This window comes from Phaethon lepturus, unplaced genomic scaffold (assembly GCF_000687285.1).
Source record: "Phaethon lepturus isolate BGI_N335 unplaced genomic scaffold, ASM68728v1 scaffold9918, whole genome shotgun sequence".
NCBI classification, from domain to species: domain Eukaryota; kingdom Metazoa; phylum Chordata; class Aves; order Phaethontiformes; family Phaethontidae; genus Phaethon; species Phaethon lepturus.
Window position 1 is genome coordinate 1 of NW_010558258.1, and position 18321 is coordinate 18321.

The 18321-nt window shown below is 53.7% G+C and overlaps 2 protein-coding genes across 2 annotated transcripts; one reads left to right on the forward strand and one right to left on the reverse strand.

Annotated features, from left to right (window-relative positions):
* Positions 1-183: 183 nt before the first annotated feature.
* Positions 184-1578, forward strand: LOC104625383 (protein FAM173A-like; the record flags this gene model as incomplete). Its single annotated transcript, XM_010292993.1, has 3 exons — positions 184-324; positions 802-852; positions 1390-1578. Coding segments are annotated over 3 exons (381 nt in total), but the record flags the coding sequence as incomplete, so codon positions are not given.
* A 984-nt stretch (positions 1579-2562) lies between these two features.
* CCDC78 (coiled-coil domain containing 78) lies at positions 2563-16328 on the reverse strand. Its single transcript, XM_010292994.1, is given in 13 exon segments — positions 2563-2689; positions 3411-3511; positions 4843-4909; positions 7208-7426; positions 8069-8280; positions 9149-9274; positions 9750-9828; positions 10431-10519; positions 11185-11406; positions 14873-15052; positions 15604-15690; positions 15896-16024; positions 16296-16328. Coding segments are annotated over 13 exon segments (1671 nt in total).
* Between the last annotated feature and the right edge of the window lie 1993 nt (positions 16329-18321).

An 18321-nucleotide genomic window follows, 5' to 3' on the forward strand; every position in this document is an offset into this window, starting at 1 on the left:
GGGAAGGACCACTCTAGAAGGAAAGAGCCTTTGCACCTAGAAGGTGTTGAGGACCAACATCACCCTGCCCATGAGCCAGCAGGAGGGAGGGAGTGGAGCTGGGCAACAGCCCCCAGCCCCCCCAAACTGTCCCCCAAACTCAACACCGAGGTTCATTTTAGTTGCAACTCTCTCTCTCTCCAGGTGGTAGAGGCTTATAAGCAAGGTCTGAGACCAGCCGTTGGCTATGAGCTCAACCCCTGGCTGCTGTGTCTCTCCAACTACCGGGCCTGGAAGGCTGGGTACCATGGGAAGGTTTCCTTCCTGAAGAAAGATCTGTGGAAGGTAACAGCGTTCCGAGGGTCTGGCTGTAGCTAGGGCAGGGCCAGGGCTTGGTCTGTGTCTCCAGAGGGCCTTTGCTTGATGGTTGCTCCTTCCCTGACCCACGCTGCTCCCATGAGATGGAGAAACCATCCTCCTTTCCAGGGGAACACCAGCAGCAGCTTTGAAAAGAGGTCTTAGGTGCTGCTGACACAGGGTGGCCATCGTAAATGTCCTCCTAAAGTCGGCATCAGGTACCCGCAGCCTGGCCGGAGAAAAGCCAGCAGGGAACATGGTTCTGTGACAGTGCTGGAGGCAGGTGTTTTGCAAGAGGTGCTGCTTTCACACCAACACATCGCCATCCCGCACGTTGTGGGACATCTTTGCTTCCTCCGAGGTTCAGAAGATGGCCCGCCAAGTGTTCGGCCACTGGAACGGTTCCCCCTGCTGCTCCCCCTCTCCCTGTTGCTTCTTTCATTTCCCTTTTCCTTCTCTTTCAAGGTGAATCTTTCCGATTGCTCCAATGTGATCGTGTTCCTGGCCCCCAGCGTGGTAAGTCGGTCTCTGGCACCCCAACTTGTTCTGAGCAAGGTTGAGGGAGGGTTTTCTTAGAAAAGAGAGCGACAAAGATGAGACCAGAGGTAAAGACAGTCCCAGAGATGCTCATGCTGGAATAGAAAGCCAAACGGGCGTGTGGTTTCCAAGTGACGCAGCCTGTGCCCATTGCAGCTGACGGATGTCACGCTGTCTTGATGTCTTCCACACCTCTTCCTGAGGGACGAGCACCATCCCCATGTCCCTCACCGGGCCTGTTACAGTCCATGTTCCACCATCGGTCTTGGTGAGGCAGAGCAAGGTGTCTTGCAGTGGTCTGAGCAGTTTGGAGCTCAGCACCACTCAGATGTGTTCCCAGTGCCCACCATACACAGGGCTAGTACCAGCCCTGCATTTTGGAAGGGTCTTTGGTTGATGCTGCCTATTTGGGACCCACCAGCCATGCCGAGAAGCTGCCCTCTGGTCCCTGGTGGCACTGCCACTACGTGATTGTCTCCTCAGGCCGCCTGGCCCTGGCTCTCTCTCTCTCCCCAGAAACCTCCCCTGGCTGCCAAGCTCCTTGCAGAACTCCCCGACGAAGCCCGGGTGGTGGCTGGACGCTTCCCCTTCCCCTCCTGGACCCCCACCAGCACCCTCGGGCAAGGCCTGGAGCAAGTCTGGGCCTATGACATGAAGGAGGTGCGGCGAGCGGCGCAGAGCAGCGCAGAGGGAAGCCCGGTCTAACGGCAGCCTCGTTAAGCTTGGCATTAAGGGTTGGTAGTGGTCAGAGCCTCTCCAGCCGCTGGGCTCAGCTCAGGACAGCAGTGAGAGGGATACTTGGCCAGGCTTTTTTTTTTTCAGGGTGGCTGTCCCTCCTCATCTTCCAAAGAGCAGGCAATTTGGGGGAAGCGAGGGAGGGGAAAACCAGATCTAGAAATGCTGGAATTATTGCAGGATTTAAGGGCTAAGTGTCCAGTGCCTCTTTTAATTTTTCAAAATAAACATTTGGATGGTTCTTCCCTTGAGCCTTGTGCTTGGCCTTCGAGCTGCGGGGTGCTCCTGGAGCCAGAGCAGCCACTGCTCCCAGCCTCAGGTTTTGCTCCACCGTCTTTTGAAGGCAGCTCGGGAGGGAGTTTGTCCAGCTCACCTTCTGCTGAGGGAGCAGTTTGGCCTTGCGCACCTTCTGTAACATTCCCTTTTCCACTCAGAGGGGAAAAAAGGTTTTCCCACCATAAAAGAGCAGGTCATCCCCTTTGTCTATCCTCTTAGACCAAAGCCGAGCTTGAACCAGCCCTGCCCTTATCTCTTAGAAGCGGAGAGGGGAGCAAAGGCAAGAGCGGAGTTGGCCCTTGGGCTCCGGTCTAGGTCTGACCCAGGAGAAACGTTACAGCAGCATCCTAGGAGGCAGGAATGGGAACCTCTCCCTGCAGCCCCACAGTAAAAAGCTGCCTGGGAGCCTGACCCCGTGTCCCGAGCTGTGATGTGCTCAGGAAAAGCAGAATTCCTACAGCTGAGGGGTCAGGATAGACAAGACGCAGTTGTCTCATCCCATTTTAGTACTGTTAATTTGAGACCGAGAACACCCACGTGGTTTCCCTCGCTGTGCCTCACAGCTCTCAGCCAGGGAAGGATACTTGCCCCAGCCAGCCCACGCCACAGAAAAGCTCCTTCTTTTTAAATCCCGCTCTTTCCTATCGTCGTGCCGCTTCTCGGAGCTGTGGGGCAGAGCTACGGTTGGTGGCTGACTGTCCTTCTGGCTCTGGGCAGCGAGAGAGTATCGGCCGCCCCAGCGCTGGGTGCACGCAGCACCTCGCTGCCGGCGAGCTTCCTCAGCTGGAGGATCTCCTGCTTGTACCTGCAACAGGGAGGCAGCACCATTGTTGGCCGCGTGGTCACAACCCCGCTGACGGCTCGCACACGGGAGCGATGAATTTAAATGTACGCTTTGCCTTGTGTTTGCTGCATGCTCAGGACACGCAGCGTCAGTTAACGCAGAGCAGCCAGCCCGGGCACGGAGCCACGCCGGGAGCTGAGCCCCGGCAGATAGAAAACCACAGCCTTTTCCCGAGGAAGAGGGGTCTGTCGGCTCTGCCAGGTAAGGATACCAGCAACAAAAGCCTGCGAGACTTCACGGCCGAGCTGGCTGGGGAGTTACAGCAGGCGCAGCTGGACCATTGCTCCGACAGACCTTCTCGCCCTTCTTTGCCCGAGCATCTGCTTCAGGGTTTGATGTGCCAAGGCAGAGAGGACCACAGATCTGGAAGGCTTTAGATTTTAGGCAAGCCCTCTTTTAGCTTCCCTCAAAGGATGGGCGAGCACACAGGGAAGAATATGTGCAGCTGGGCAGGCCAGATGCTCCCCCACTGTTCTGCCCATGGAACAAGGGATGGTGGCAGCTGCCTACACAGCTGGACGTGCTGCAGGACATCAGCCATGCCGGCAGCGCTGTGGGAAGGCAGTGGCGAGGTCAGGCGCCGACAGCGTGGCAGGCATGGCGATGTCACCGGCAATTAGCCTGGGAGATAAACTTGGAGCCCAAAGCAGGGAAACTGTGAAGGGGGATGCTACCATCTCACCTCGCAAGATGCTTATCTATGTATTCCTGCAGCTCCGACACCTGCTCTTCTGCCACGATTGCCCGAGTCAGCAGCTGGCTCCTCTCCTGCTCCAAATCCTCCTGGAGAGGCAAGGAAACACGGAGAAAACAGCGAGCTCTGTGAGACAGGAGTGAAGTTGCTTGGTCCCTCTGCCGGGCGAGATCCTCTGCTTGGCGTTAGGCTACAGAAGCAACTGAAAACTGATGCGCTGGGGGAACGGAGCCCAGCGATGACTGCACAGCTTTCTGTGGGCACCACCGTGCCAGGGCATCGGCCGGGTGGACCAGGCAGCCTTCCCTGACCAGGGCCACCCCAGGACAGGCAGCAGCCCCTGCCTGCCGAGCCATCATTAACTCCCCCAGCAGCTTCACAGGCAACTGGCGGAGCAGTCGCTAGATTTGGCACTCGGACGCAGACAGCTTTCACATCTGTCCACTGGTAGTTTGGTACAAAGGGAAATGATCTTCCCTTTTAGATAAAAACCCAACCATTTGTTTTTTGCACAGTGTCTCTGGGCAGTAGATCATCACCTTACCCAATTAGCTGCACATCCCTGTGTCACCAGGAGGATCTGAGGTGCTTCACTGAGCTCACCCCCCTGAGATGCACAGCAGAGCCAGGAGCAGGATCTGCTCCCAGCACTGCGCTCCAGCAGCTTGGCCACGGTATCTCCCTTCTTTTGGCCACGGAGATACACACAATTTAGGGGTTTAGCTTTACGTGACCACAGAATGGCAGAGCACTTCCTCAGGTCACCGTGGACAGAGGAAGGCATGATATAGAAACAGGCTGGTGGGACATCTATAGCCTTGTCTACCACAGAAAATAACCTCTGCTTCATTTCCAAAGCCCTTTCCGCGCCTGTGGCGGTCAGGGATCCCAGCACCAGTCCTTCTCCCCACTGCTGCCATCACTGTGGCCAGCAAACCCCACCTCAGCCAAGGCCACTCCCAGCGAGCAGCACCACGGTTTCATGGGTGCTGGAGGGCAGCGTTGGGGATGGAGAGCACTCTCCTCCCCGCTCAGGGCCATCCCATTCCTGAGTGCAGCACAAGTATCCTTGCACCCAGGGGGAACCAGACTGGGAAGGTGATTCAGATTCCAGTTAGACTTGAATCAGGTCAAATCTAGTTCCAGCTTGTTATACAGATGCCTAAATGCTTGTGCTGAAGCCAGGGAGGGAGCAATACAGTCCAGCAATGAGCAGCCATAAGGGCTGCTCTCCTCCTTTTAGTAGCAGGGGAGTACAGCCGTGGCACGGCCGGGGACCTGCTGGCATCACTTGGTGGGCTGAGGCCAAAGCCACTCAGGGCTCCGTGGAAAGCTTCCCTGCTCCCAGCTGGGGCAGCACATCTTTGACGTGTGGGTGAGGGTTAAGGTTTTGTTCAGATGGGCTGTTCTAGAGCTCTACCTGGGTGGTGCGTGTGAACTCCCGGAGCTGCTTCCTGACCTCTGCCCAGCCCTCCTTATCCAGCTGCCTAGGAGAGAAAAGCAGAATTTGATCATGAACAGACCTTCAAATCCAACCCATCCGCAGGTCGCACAGCTCTGTTCAGAGGCCGGACAAAACTCGTGTCCATCAACGCATAAACCCCAGCGCTCTGAACCTTTTCTCTCCCGCTGCCCCAAACTTCAGGGCACGCCGTGCCACCCCTGTGCCCGGGCACGAGAGTCACAGCCCTTCTGCCAACCTGGGATTCCCCGCTGCCACGGCTGGATTTCTTCCAAGTTCACATCAACACTCATACATCAGAGGACTCCGTGCAGAAAGAGTCCTTAACCTGACACTGCAGGACTGAATTTGATGGAAATCGAGAGCGAGCGATGCCAAACGCTGGTGCTTTTCATGTTTGAGCACAAACCCGCCCGTTCTGGTCGCTGAGCGCAATAGGTGAGCTGTCTGTGCAGCCCAGCCGTGGGAAAGTTCTTCCTAGTCTGTCCCAGTCTGAATAAGCAAAATACAGGTCACATCTGATGCTCGGGGAATTTGGGTTGTATGAAGGGAGGAATGCATTGTGCTCCAAGAGCTGCTCCGCTGCGGCTGCCAGAGTTCCCTCTGGTGGATGCAGCCTCCAGGCCCAGGCACAGGGGAAATTACGGCTGAGATTTCACGGGAGCAGAAGCGAACAATAAACACTGAAGCCACACGGCTGGTAAAGACAAGAAGCAGCAGGAGATAGAGCCGAAGTGCTGCAGGAACACCAGGCTTCGTGTCTCTAGCTAGAGGAATGAGGTAATGGCATGGGTAAGACCCATCAGCAGACAGAAAACAAGTGTTTGAAGTGTGTAGAGTCTCTTGGCAGCTATAAAAACCTTAACAACAAGATGCATCACTAAAATGCAGGTTCTGGTACTTCTCTGACTCGCTCCTGTGGCAAGTCTGCCAAAATTAATGCATCTGTTCAAGGACTACTACTGTTTTTCAGTGTGGAGAACATGGCAGAGCCTGGTTAAGGCTCAAGCTCTTCTCCAGGACGCTCCTCCAGACCCCGGTGGCTCAGGCACTGACCGATTCCGCAGTGCTGGCATCCAGTTAACGAAATACCTGACGTCTTTTCTAGGCTATCACATTTTAAAAGGCTGAAAAATCCCAGCTCAGATTTCTCCTGTGCTTTGTTCCACCTCTCCACAGCTGTAGTTGATAGAGTTTCAACAGAATAACGGAGCAGGGGGAAGAGACCCATCAAAATGAGCAAATAAAGGGCATGTCAGGAAGCCAGGGTACATCACAATCAGTACAGGGTCACCTAAGGGTTTCAGCCCAGCTTCTGCACTGGGAGGGAGGAGAAACAAGACCATCCCAAACTGGTGGTGTTTCACTTGCTTTTCTCAGGTTGTGATCCACCAAAGCGCTTGGGCATATGCTTAACTTCAGCTTCTAAGGAGATCAGTGAGACTAAAAACATGATTAAATCAAACATGTACTTAAGAGCTTTCTTGGATCAAGGCCCAAATGACCAACTCATTTCACCGCAGGACACGCTGGGTGGAGAAGACAGCTAGCTTTTCTTCTCAGATGAGTCCCTATCAGCTCGCCTTCTCCCTATTTATTATCATCTCCAAGCAAAGCAAGAAAAGACTCCTCAATCCACACAGCAAGGAGACTTCAGAATTACAAATATCCCAAGAAACAAACACCACTTACTGCTCAGCAGACAGAGGAACACCAGAGATTTCTTCCAGTCTTTTCTGAAGACAAAGGAAGAACAGTATTCCTGTAAGCATTAAACCATTGCAATCTCACCACAGTCCCTAGCACTCCAACAGCCACCAGTGCCCCGGCAAGGAAGTGATGTGCAGCACAACCTTAAGGTTTAGGTCCCCCATCCTCTGAATTTTTAAATAAATATATCTCACGCGAATCAAGAGACATGTCTCTGCCCGGGCAGAAGCAGTGGGAGGATGTGGAGCTGGCTGTGGTCTCCTGCCCAGTTAGCTATTCACACCGAGGCAAAGCAAGCCCCATCCTGTTGTCCCTTACCTCTTCTTTTAGTAGCGAGTGATTCTGCTGGCCTGGCAGCTCTTCCGTAACATCTGCTACTCCTCAGCCCTTCCCAGAGCTCGCTGACCCCAGTCTATGGGGCTGCCCAGCCTCCTGGGTCTAACTGTAACTCGCCCCTACGCAGCAGGCTTGAAGCAACGAGGGAGCTGCCTGGGCATCCCGTCTCTTCCCAAAATGCGAGCGAGCGCTACCCTGCCTGTGCCACAGGCACAGCAAACCCTCAGGGAATACCCAAGGAAGGGGCTGAATCTATCGCTTGCAAGACTCTCCCCACTGCCCCCCAGTTTCACCCCCACAGAAAGCCAGCAGCCCAGCCACCACCACCTGCAATTCACATAGCTGCGTCTCCAGTTTTGCTTTGCCCTCTCGCAGCCGGTTTAGCTCCCGGGTTGTGTTTGTCAGCAGCTCTGGGTCTGTGATGGAAAAGTGGAGCTCGGCAGGGCCACAATCTGCATCACTGCTGCCCAAGGACCGGATCTGCTCTCGCTGGAGCCTGTAACGTGCCGGAGGGGTTAGTCCCTGGTAGCTTTGGTCAGGTAACACCACTAAGTGCTGCTGATGGTTTGCTTGGGACCTGTTGGCTTCTGGCCACCGAGAGCCAGTCCACCTGCAGAGGATAAGTGGGAGAGCCCAGCCCTATGCACAATATTCCTGGGAGTGTTTCTGAGGGGAGCTTGTCCTAGAGATACTTGTGGCTTTTATGCTACAAGAATTTCTGCTGCTTCCCACAGCCCAAGCTGCCGAGAGCCTGTGGAGCAGGGCTGAGAGCACTGCAGAGACAGACTGAGAGGCAGCAGTTATTTGTGGTACCTTTGCATTTCCACACCATCCAATGTGGAATCAATCCTTCACCCTGAATTTTACACAGGAGAAACGTATACACAAAGCAGCTCCAGGGCATCCAGAGCACCCCAACATGTAGCTGGAGACACCCTGCTCCTGGCTTGTCTGGAGGAGGGAGATAAACATGCGCTCCACATCCTCTGCTTCACCTGGGAGGCCTGTTTGCCACCCTCTCAGGCAAGAGGCTGGGTGCTGTGGGGCACTTCCACTTGGTCCTCAGCAATAAGCTGAGGAGAGAGAGTTAGCCCAGACCCTGGGCTAAGCCAGCACCTAAGCCCAGGCTTAGCCCTACCCGTAAGCAATCAGCAGGTTCTCATGCTTCTTGACCAAGTTCTTCATGCGTTTCTTGTAGCCACGTGCCGCTCCAGCTAGCTGCTCTTCCCGAGACTTGTAGGAAGCCCTGATATCCTTCAGCATGCTGTCCACAAAGCGCTTCATGTGAGCACAATCAGCTGGGGCTTTGCTAGACTCTGTTAAGTTGCTGGATTTGCTGTCCATGTAGTCCTTTAAACACACAGAGAAAGAAATTGAGGTGATCAAGTCATTCCCTAAGGCATGTAACCCATTTCCCGCAGAGAAGGTCTAGGCATATTTGTGCTAACAGCACAGCGAATAGGGAATATCTTCCATTCTCTAGGAGCAGGAAAGACTAATTAACTTTTCGTCATGCCCCTTAAAGACAGAGAAGGCATCTGTACAGTATCAGCTACCCACCTAGGGAAACACGAGTTGGCGTCAGGAATTACCATCTCTAGTCCCATATTCTTTCCACTGCTCCCCGCTCTCTCTGCTAACTAGGAGATGCTTCAACATCGCTCTGTTAGAAATCAAACTATTCTTAATGGTAAAAATTGCTTTGCTTAGTCTCCTGACCCTCACCATGCTCCAGGGGCCCTACTCTACATCAAAGGTGCTTGTTCCCAGGGCAGGTCCCAGGCACGGGCGTTACAGGGCTGGCAGAGCTCCCTGCAGGGACAGCAGCCGAGTCACCAGGGAGGCGGCGACAGAGCCAGAAGCGGCATTGCCGGGCCTGCCGAGGGAAGTTGTCAGGGCAATGGGGAGTGGAAGCCAACTGGAAGGCAGCCACGGTAAATAAGAGGATCCTTCAATCCAAGTAAATCTGACCAAGAAAGAAAGTCCCAGCAGAAACTCACAGACTGTTTAGTGTGGCCATACAGGAAATCTGGGTGAGGAGGAAGGGGGCTGGCATCTCCTCCCCCCAGCCAAGCTGAGGGGGCAGAGCCCCCTTCCAGCTGCAAGCATGGCCCCCCAAGCCCCACGGCCTGCTCCGCTCCACACAGCCCAGCAAGGAGGGGAAACAGCAGCAGCCTGCAAGAAGTAGAGAGCCATCAAGGAGAGACCGGGTACCCACCGCCACATCCTTGATGTACTGGGTGAGCCGGGAGCGATATTCCTCATTCAGCTCCTTCAGCCGGAGCTGCAGCCGGGAGTTCTCTGCCTCCACCTCTTGGAGCTGGCTCTGGGAGGTGAGCAGCACCTAGGCATAGCAAACACACGGGCTGCTGCCCTCACCCTCTGGCCAAGCGAGGACACTAAGAAGCTCCGTCAGAGATGGGGGACAGATATTCGGCTTCAGTAGAGCTGGGAAGGTCCTGGGTTTTCACAGGAGCACACTGGAAATGTTTACAGTCTCTATTCCCCTGCTACCTTCTGTCATTTGCAATCCCCACCCCGGTGATTTCACCACCTCTTTCTAAATATCACTGAACAAAATTCCTCCCACCACCTGTGGCAAACGGCACCTTCCACCACGTGCATCACACCCCTGGAGAAGGAAACTGCGCAGGGAGGAGCACCTCGGTATGACAAACTCCCTGGAGAGGGAGACATATCGGAGTACAAGACATCCACCCCAGGATGGATAGCTCCAGGAGAAGCGCATGGCACCCATGAGGAGTGGATGAGCACGGGCAGTCCTGGGTGCTGAGGGCTGGAAGGGAGCCTGCCCTTACCGCTGACTGCTGCACCAGCTTGTGCTGGGTGTCCCCAATCGCGCCCTTCGCCTCCTGCAGCTCCTTCCCCATCGCGACCCTGGGCACACAGGAAGAAGGTGTGTTTATTTTACACTTCCCCCCGCCCGCCCCCAACTTCTCTGTAGGTCCAATACAGCCAGCTTGGAGAAGGAAATCACTACCGGATGACCGAAATCTCTCGGCAGCAGCTGCCAGCCCCCCTCGGCTAACGGCCTACCCTCTGCGGCCAAAGGCGAACGTCCTCCCCAGTCAGAGGGTCTAGTTCTCCGGCATCTGGGCTGTGGCAGCCTTCGCTGGGACACCGACCCCATCCCAGCCTGTCGATGGGAGAACTGCTGTGGGGGTAAGGACTATGGCTGGGCTCATCTCCGGGCTGTCACACATTTGCCATGTGCGGCACAGAAGGTGGATTTTCAGAGGTGTGTAGGGCAATTGGGTATCTAAACACCACCGACTTAAGCAGACAGCTAACCCTCTTAAGAGCCTTGAAAACATCAGGTTTTGCTTCCAGGCCTCACTTCTAAGGGTGAACCATCATTTCCCCCCCTGTACCCCACCAAAGGCAGGCTTCCTCCTCACCTGTTCCCAAGGACCAAATTCAGCGGCAACGAGCTCCACAAATGCCCAGCCAAACCAAAGGACGTGCCCTCAAACACTCACACTCTCTCTTCCAGCTTCTGCTGCTGCGAGTCGTAGGTTTTCTTCAGTTTTTCAAGCTCCATTTTTAGGTGATCCTGGTTTCCAAGCAACTGAGGGACAAACGAAGAAGAAGATGAGCCAGAGGGATTTGTGAACGGGGAAGAAGTGAGTAGAGCCTCCAGCCAAGCACAAGTCCAGCTGACCGGTGACACACTGGGGAAAGGACAGGTTTAACCGGGAAGGACCAGTGCTCTGTAGCACACCAGAAGCGGTGCGTGCTCTGGAGACAGGGCACATGGAACTGCACACATGTCACTCTCCCAAGGGAAATTCTCGTGCTGAGAGTCAGAATCCCAGCAGGAGCTGGTGGCGGAGCCCGAGATGGTATCGCACGGGCTGCAGGTGGGAAGGAAGCAGGGAACATCTCCATGCTCTCAGTTTTGGGTGCTTTATCACCCCCATCTTTCTCAAGTATCGGCAAGGAGAAAATCAGTAAGCGTCCTCTGCTCTTGCTGGCTATTAAACTCCTGCCTCTGCTCACCCAGGGCACTGACCCAGGGAACCACAACTGCTCTCTCCCAGCTTTTGCCTGCACAAGAGCTGGAGTTATTCTAGACTCATTTTCCAACTGCACAGCTTAAAAAAAAATTTAAAAAATCAAGGCATCAGCTCATCCACAAAATTCAAGTAAGCACCAGGAGGTGCCAGCCACAGTCAGAATAAACTCCCCCCCCCGTTTCCCCAGGGATCCAGCAGCAGACCCCCACACACTCACATTTCTCTCCAGCTTTTGCCGCTCGTGTTCAGAGGCAACTACATCTTCTGGCTGGTTTTGGTAAGAGACAGAAGAAGGCGCCTGTTAGATCCCTGCTCTCCAAGGAGCCGGTAACCGGGCAGAGAGGTCCTTACCTTCACCTTCCGAGTGGAGAGACAGCGCACCACCGCTCGCATTGGCCAGGTTGAGCAGCTCTAGGCTGAGCTCCTCAGTCTTCACAACCTGCCAGGTGAAACAAGAAGGAAAGAGTTTCTGAAATCCTGCCCCGCTGGCTCCTCACGTTGCCTGTTCAGCACGTGCCCGCTGCTCTTGGTGTGTACACAAGGCAGGCACTCACATCCCCTCCTGAAAGCAAGTTGTATTTTTAAATTCTCTCTCATATGTCCAGAAGTATCAGTGATTTTTTGATTCTCATGGAAATGCAGGGTAAGTATCATCGCCAGGCGTCGGGATTATTCATGTGTAACCCTAGTCTCTCTGCTCATCTCGCTCTCGCATCCACATACAGACCCCGGTGCCAGCCCAGCCCTGGACCCAGCTCTGCCACCACCTCTGCGTCCCGACCTCCAGCCTCCCCCCCTCACTCTAACCCTGTACCCTCCCACACTGCTTCATAGAATCATTAAGGTTAGAAAAGACCTTTGAGATCACCAAGTGCCACCATTAACCCAACACCATGTCCACTAAACCATGTCCTCAAGTGCCACATCTACACGTTTTTTGATCATCTCCAGTGATGGTGACTCCACAACCTCCCTGGGCAGCCTGTTCCAATGTTTGGCCACTCTCTCAGTAAAGAAATTTTTCCTAATATCCAATCTAAACCTCCCCTGGTGCGACTTGAGGCCATCCCCTCTCATCCTATCACTAGTTACTTGAGAGAAGAGACCAACACACTCCCCAGCGCTTCAGGCACGTCCTTCCCTGTACAACGGCTTCAGAACGGCGCTGGGCTCCGTAAGGTAAGAGAAGGGCCAAATCTCCCTCCATCTGGGCTGACACCACCCAGCTAATTCCAGTTCCGTTTGAATGCATCCCTCCAGCAGCAGCCAGCCCACAGCACCGCGTAGGCAGCGAGAGATTCAAAGCGGTGCTGGTGTGAAGTGACACATTTCCAAAAGATAAAGAGGATCTGAATGAGAAAGGCTCTGTTACAGGTGATCTGGAAGGAACACTGGGGGAATTCATGTCTCACGGGAGGGTTTCTATGTAGATAACAAAGCTTTGATGGGGTTTATGACTAGGGACAAGCTTGAGTAATTGTTACCATGGCAGTGAATCGGGAGGATGGGAGGCAGAGGTCATCTGAGTCATCCGTGGAGAGAATAGCTTATCAAAAGATAGCGCAGGGTGGGCTGAGGGAGAGAGGAGAGGAGAAAAGAGGCTGACAAAGAGGTGAGATATACAGCTGTGAAAACTGACAGCTACGCAGAGACAGGCTGCTTGTTCCCCAGCCGAAAACGATCCATCTGCAGCTGTCAGCCCCGACAATTCGATCGGAGGGGGTCACACAAGCGCACAAGGACCAGCTCGGCAAAGAAAGAGGCAGTCCCAGGTTTGCGATGGGCTTCGCTGCCTCCCCTGCGCTCCCAAGCCTGGCCCCGCTCCAGGGAAAAGCCCGTCGTGGATCTGGTTCGCAGCCATTTGGGTTCCCTCCGACGGCCTCACTTTGTACCGCTGCCGCAGACGGCGTAAGCCCGCCGAACAAAAGAGGAGGAGGAAACGGGGAGTCGAGGAAAGGTCAGAGTCTTGAAAAGGAAGAATTTACAGCGAGTTAGAAAACAGGCACAAAGTGACTGGCTGGCATCTTCTGGAAGGCACTTCCCCAGGGACAGGAAAGGCCAGCTCCGCCGCGCTCCTTCGCCTGGGACAGACACCGGGCGATGTGTGAATCGGGCCGTACAATGGGGGCCGCCACAATTCAGGGGCTCTAACCGCTCCCGTACAAGGGGCTGTGAATGAGCTCACCGAGCTGCTTCTGCGCCAAGCAGCCATGACAACATATTGGCAAGGTCACAAGTAGCACTTGTAATTGGGAATGTGTAAAAGGTTCATTGTCTCCCCAGAAGAGCGCCGGGGAAGGGGAGGGGGCAGAACCGCAGGCTGCTTTTCCCATTTCCTTTGGGAAAGTCCACACTGGGAAAATAATGAGCAAGAGGCCCACGCCGTGACAAGTCCCGACCTGCCAAGTTGGAGCCTCGCTTGCTTCGGGCAGGGATATTTGGTAGTCAGAGCCAAGCAACTGGGGTAGAATCCTCAGCCGACGAATTACAACCAAGGTGATCACCTTTGGCTTCTGAACCCCGCTCCACCAATTTTTCAGGATGCCATCAGGGCACATAACCGAATCCATGCGCGTTCACGCTCTGAAACATTCCATGATCCAAGCGAAAACACTGTATTATTGCCAACCAACCTGTTAAACCCATCATTTAGGTATGTCAGCCACCTGAAAAAAAAAAAGCCAATTTTTGACAAACATATTGCACCCCCTTGGGGACAAGAAGCAACCAAGACCGCTGAACGCCCGCAGCCTGGCGGTGCCGTGTCTCAGCAGCATGCTGCCTTGCCGACAGTCAGCTGCACGCGCTCTGCCTCGTGCTCCAGCAGGACGACGGGGCGGAATCACACCCCTGCAAGCAGCTGCGCTTGCCTCCTCAGAAGAAATTTCCATTTTTCAGCTCATGGGAGACAAGTGATAGCTTCACAAGAGTCACTAACTCACTCATTTGCAAGAGGATGATCACAACCTTGGATCCTCCTCTACCAGAGCTCTGCAGATGGATGCTCACCGTAAAGAGAGACTGGACACTGTCTAAACCAGCATGCCTGTTCCCAGCCCTGCATCGTGCCACCACAGGCTCTGCACACGGCCAGCAACGGTAAACCAGGTCATTTGGCTGAACCAGCTAAACTATCTGCTGGGGAAGGAGGCAGGAGGGTGTCAGTCATCCGATCCAATTCAAAAAGGAGAAGTGGGAGGGGGGAGAGGGAGGGAAGAGAGGAAGGTCTATTGAAGTAGCTATTCTTGCCAAAGAAATACACAAATCTGGGCCCAAAAGGCTTTACTTAATAATTGCTAAGCTAACGGCCAGCGGGAAATTCGCTATATTTTAAGGAACAACCAGAAAGCTTGCTTACATCCAGTGTTTTTATAAACTCGCCGACCTCATAAACTTCCGGGCCCCTTCCCGCCGCCATACGAAATGAGAGCGACTACAATCCGTTCACGTGCAGCCTGCGCAAGCCATGCAGAAAAATGGGAAACAAAGGGTGCTGGCAGTCAAGAGGGACCTGCAACGTGCACTCCGAGCAGCCCCGCAGTGACCTCCTCGTTACTGCTAGCGACAGGGATCTGGGGCGGCGTGGAAAAAAAAAAAAAAGGAAAGGATCTGACAGCGGGGTGCCCAGAAGAGCATGGCACGCGGGTCAGCGTGGGCTCAGCACTGTCCCTGCTGAGCGCAGCAGGTTCTGCAAGCCCTGCTAGAAGGTGACGGTGTTACCTGAAATCCCCTGGGGTCTGAAAACAAACCCACGCCCAAGCTACGCTGTGTTGCAGCTGATAAAACCTTACTGGACCTGAGCTGCGACACAGATACGCAACCCAAAGCCAGCCACGCTGTCTGTAGAGCAGGTAATTGTGAGATGGAGTCAAGAACATCAGGGCAAACGCTGCAGCTTGTCTTACCTCCTGCTCCAGTTCTTTGCCTAGGGCCAGGTAATTGCTTTTCAAAATGATGTACTCATCCGCCAGCTCCTTCCGACTGGTCTCCAGAGCGTGCAGGCGTTCCCGTAAGGCATCCCGCTCCCTGGTGACTTTCTCACTGCGGAGCTCCAGCTCCAGCACACGGTTCTCCAGGGCCAGTATCTGCAGAGGGGAGGCAGCAGAATTAGACTGTGGCAGGGACCGGCAGCAATCACAGGACATTTATTTGGCCAAACAGGTTCTGGCACACTAAGACTCTGAAAGGGGGTTGTGGCGAGGCGGGGGTTGGTCTCTTCTCCCAAGTAACCAGAGATAGGATGAGAGGAAATGGCCTCAAGTTGTGCCAGGGAGGTTTAGATTGGATATTAGGAAAAATTCCTTTACGCAGAGAGTGGTCGAGCATTGCAACAAGCTGCCCAGGGAGGTGGTGGAGTCACCATCACTGGAGGTGTTCAAAAAACGTGTGGACGTGGCACTTGAGGACATGGTTTAGTGGGCATGGGGGTGTTGGGCTGATGGTTGGACCTGATGATCCTGAAGGCCTTTTCCAACCTTAATGATTCTGTGATTCATGGCAATCTGGGGCATCGGGGGGCGGAATTCATTGCTTTAGCTAAAGCCAAGAGAATACGCCAAGTAGAGCAAAGATGGAATGATGCGTAACAAACTGCAGTTCCGGATAAAGGTATTGGCTAGTTCAAACTTTTGGATACCATATTTTTCAGTTCAAAGTTCTCTGTCTCATACTGCTCCTTCATTTTGTTTGTCTCAATCTGGAGATCAACGAGGTCTTTGGAAATCTGGGAGAGAGAAAGGACATTAGAAAGGCCATGGACTAATTCTGAGGCCAACATACTGTCTCAGCAGACCGCACTGGGGCATGTGAGCACAACACACACACTCCTAGTAAAAGGCCTCAACATTCCCCACCAGATTTTCCACTGCAGATCTACTCACGCGGCTTCACGGCTTAGTTCTCTCCAACTCCTAAAGTATTTGCTTTACCTTCAGCTTCTCCTCTTCACTGAGGACCATTCTGGCTGACAGATCTGTTTTGGAGCCGGCCAACTTCTCCATCCTCTCCTGCAGGTCTCCGAGCCCATACAGCCTCTCATTCCTATCCTGCAGCTGCACCTAGAGACACACAACAGCTCCAACAGCTGGTGCCAGCCAGCAGAGCCGCCTCTCCCCCATGCTGTGCTCCCACCGCAGCGCTGGTGGAGGAGCATAGCCGGCTTTTCAGAGCTTGAGTAGGTCGTAGATGGGTTTTTCAGCTGCCATTCCCCTCCTGCAATTAGGATTTCATTCGCGGAGCGCTGGTTCCATGACCTGGAAAGGGGCTGCAGACCTTCATACTTATATTTTCGCTAGCAAGATGCTGCATGTGCACTCTCAGAGTACTCACGTTCTTGTTCTCTGCAACGCTTCCAAAATCCATGTGCTTGGAGGCTCAGTGCTTGAAGGCCAGGACCTTTGCACTGTATCAGACTGCGGAGCAAAGGAAGTAGCTAAGGATCGCTACAGCAGGAACTTTTACTCTGGAGGCAGGGCACGAGCAATGTTGCTAACAACTTTGGTTACTAGCGGGTGCAGCATTCACCTTGAATTGAAAAGGTGGAGCCAGTTATTACAGCCACCCCAGGAAAAAACAACTGACACTTGTCAGGAGGTTTCCATATTCCTAAGACAGTGCACAGCAGATACTGAAACAAGAAGCTTAGCAGACACTCCTGGTGAAGCAATATTGGCAGCTAGGAGGCACCAGTCTGCCTGTATTACGGACTGTTCCCAAAACCCAGCCGTGGGAGTGGCCTCCATCTCTATTGCAGGGATCTTTAGAGAATTTAAGATCTGATTAACTCATTAATTAATCCATTAATCCAACCATCTGCTCCAAGACTCTCCAGTAATGTCAACTTGCTTCCAGGCAGTTTTCTCTTGATCTCTACAGCCCTTATACCTCCTGTGTCACTGAGCCATCCCAAGGGTACCAGGATCTTTGAGCTCTGACCAAGCTACCACTGGTGTCAGGAAAGATCTTCCCCACTTTATCACTTCATATCAGAGATGCTGTGTGGAAAAACATAAGTTTTAAAGCAAAACCCACAACGAAACAAACCCTGATGAGCCCAGACGGTGCTAAGTCTGGATTGCACTGGTCTACAGGCTGCCGCTGACTCCAAACGGTGACCATCCAGGCCTGGAAGGCACAACTCCCAGGTGAGTGCAAAGCTAAAAGTACTTGAACAGAGTCTCTGATGTAAGAGCGAGGGTATCGGGGAGTGTAAGGCATGGTAGAGAACGCTGGAAGATCTTGGTGAATGGCAGCCATGGGGTAAAAAGAATGCCAGTTCTTAATCTCCTCATTTCGGACTTCTTAGCACTGCTATTTCTGTAGAGTGGGTGAGTTCAGGTAAGAACTTGTCTCGTACAGGAGAAAAGCTTTCACAATATAACGGTCAAAAAGACCGTAGCTCTGAATAACTTCTCGGTGTCTGTCAAAGCGAAGAGGATGCAAGGGGGAGAGAGGCCATCCTGATAGAAGCTCCGTGCCGAGCAGAGTTTACCAGCTCCTCACCTGATCCAGGCTGTTGCAGAAGATCCCGTAGGAAGGAGAAGCTACCGAAACATGCAATTACGTCTTATTTTTCTGCAAAAGAACTTAACAGACCTGAAGTAATTTTATTAAGGTAATGAAAGTGCTGATGAGAACTCACAGTCTCTTCACACCCACTGCCGAGCAGAACGCCAAATTCACACACCGCCCACAGCGCCGGTGGGCTCAGAAATCTCTGGAGGGTGCTTCGGCACACGAGGGAACAGAGACGCAGCTCCGTTCCCAAGGCTCTCAGCCTCGTGCGGGTCCTTGAGGACGGGCACTTGCCACCCACGCTGGCCCAGGGTCACACGCAGGCTGGCTCACGCCGCTGTCCCAGGCAGCCCGGGTGCCTGATTCAGGCGGGCAAACAGTTCACCCCAGCATGCCGGCAAAGGCGGGTGGTCCCTGAGCCACAGGGATGCCCGTTTCACCTGGCAGACGGCAATATAAGACTAATTAACGTATACAGTATTATTTATGCTCCTGCAGTGCCTGGGAGACCCTGGCAACACCACCCTTGTGGCAGGTGCCACACCAGAAACACCAGCGAACGCTTTTCCCTCGGTTTGGGAATACGAAGCAAATTTTGTCTCAGCCAACACCACGAACAGCAAAACCTGGCAGAGAGGAGCGAGGCTTTCGGGTGCCATTGCGGCCCACGATCTCCATCACTACTCCAGAGCAAAGCCAAAACAAAAAGTCTATATTTTGCTCACGCCACTAAGAGTTGAAACGCCAATTCTCTACCGGGTTTTTCTTTTCATGTTCTTGTCAAAGACACGCTAAACACAGCTGACATGGCGGCTGGGTGGCCAGCGAGCGCCGAGGGATG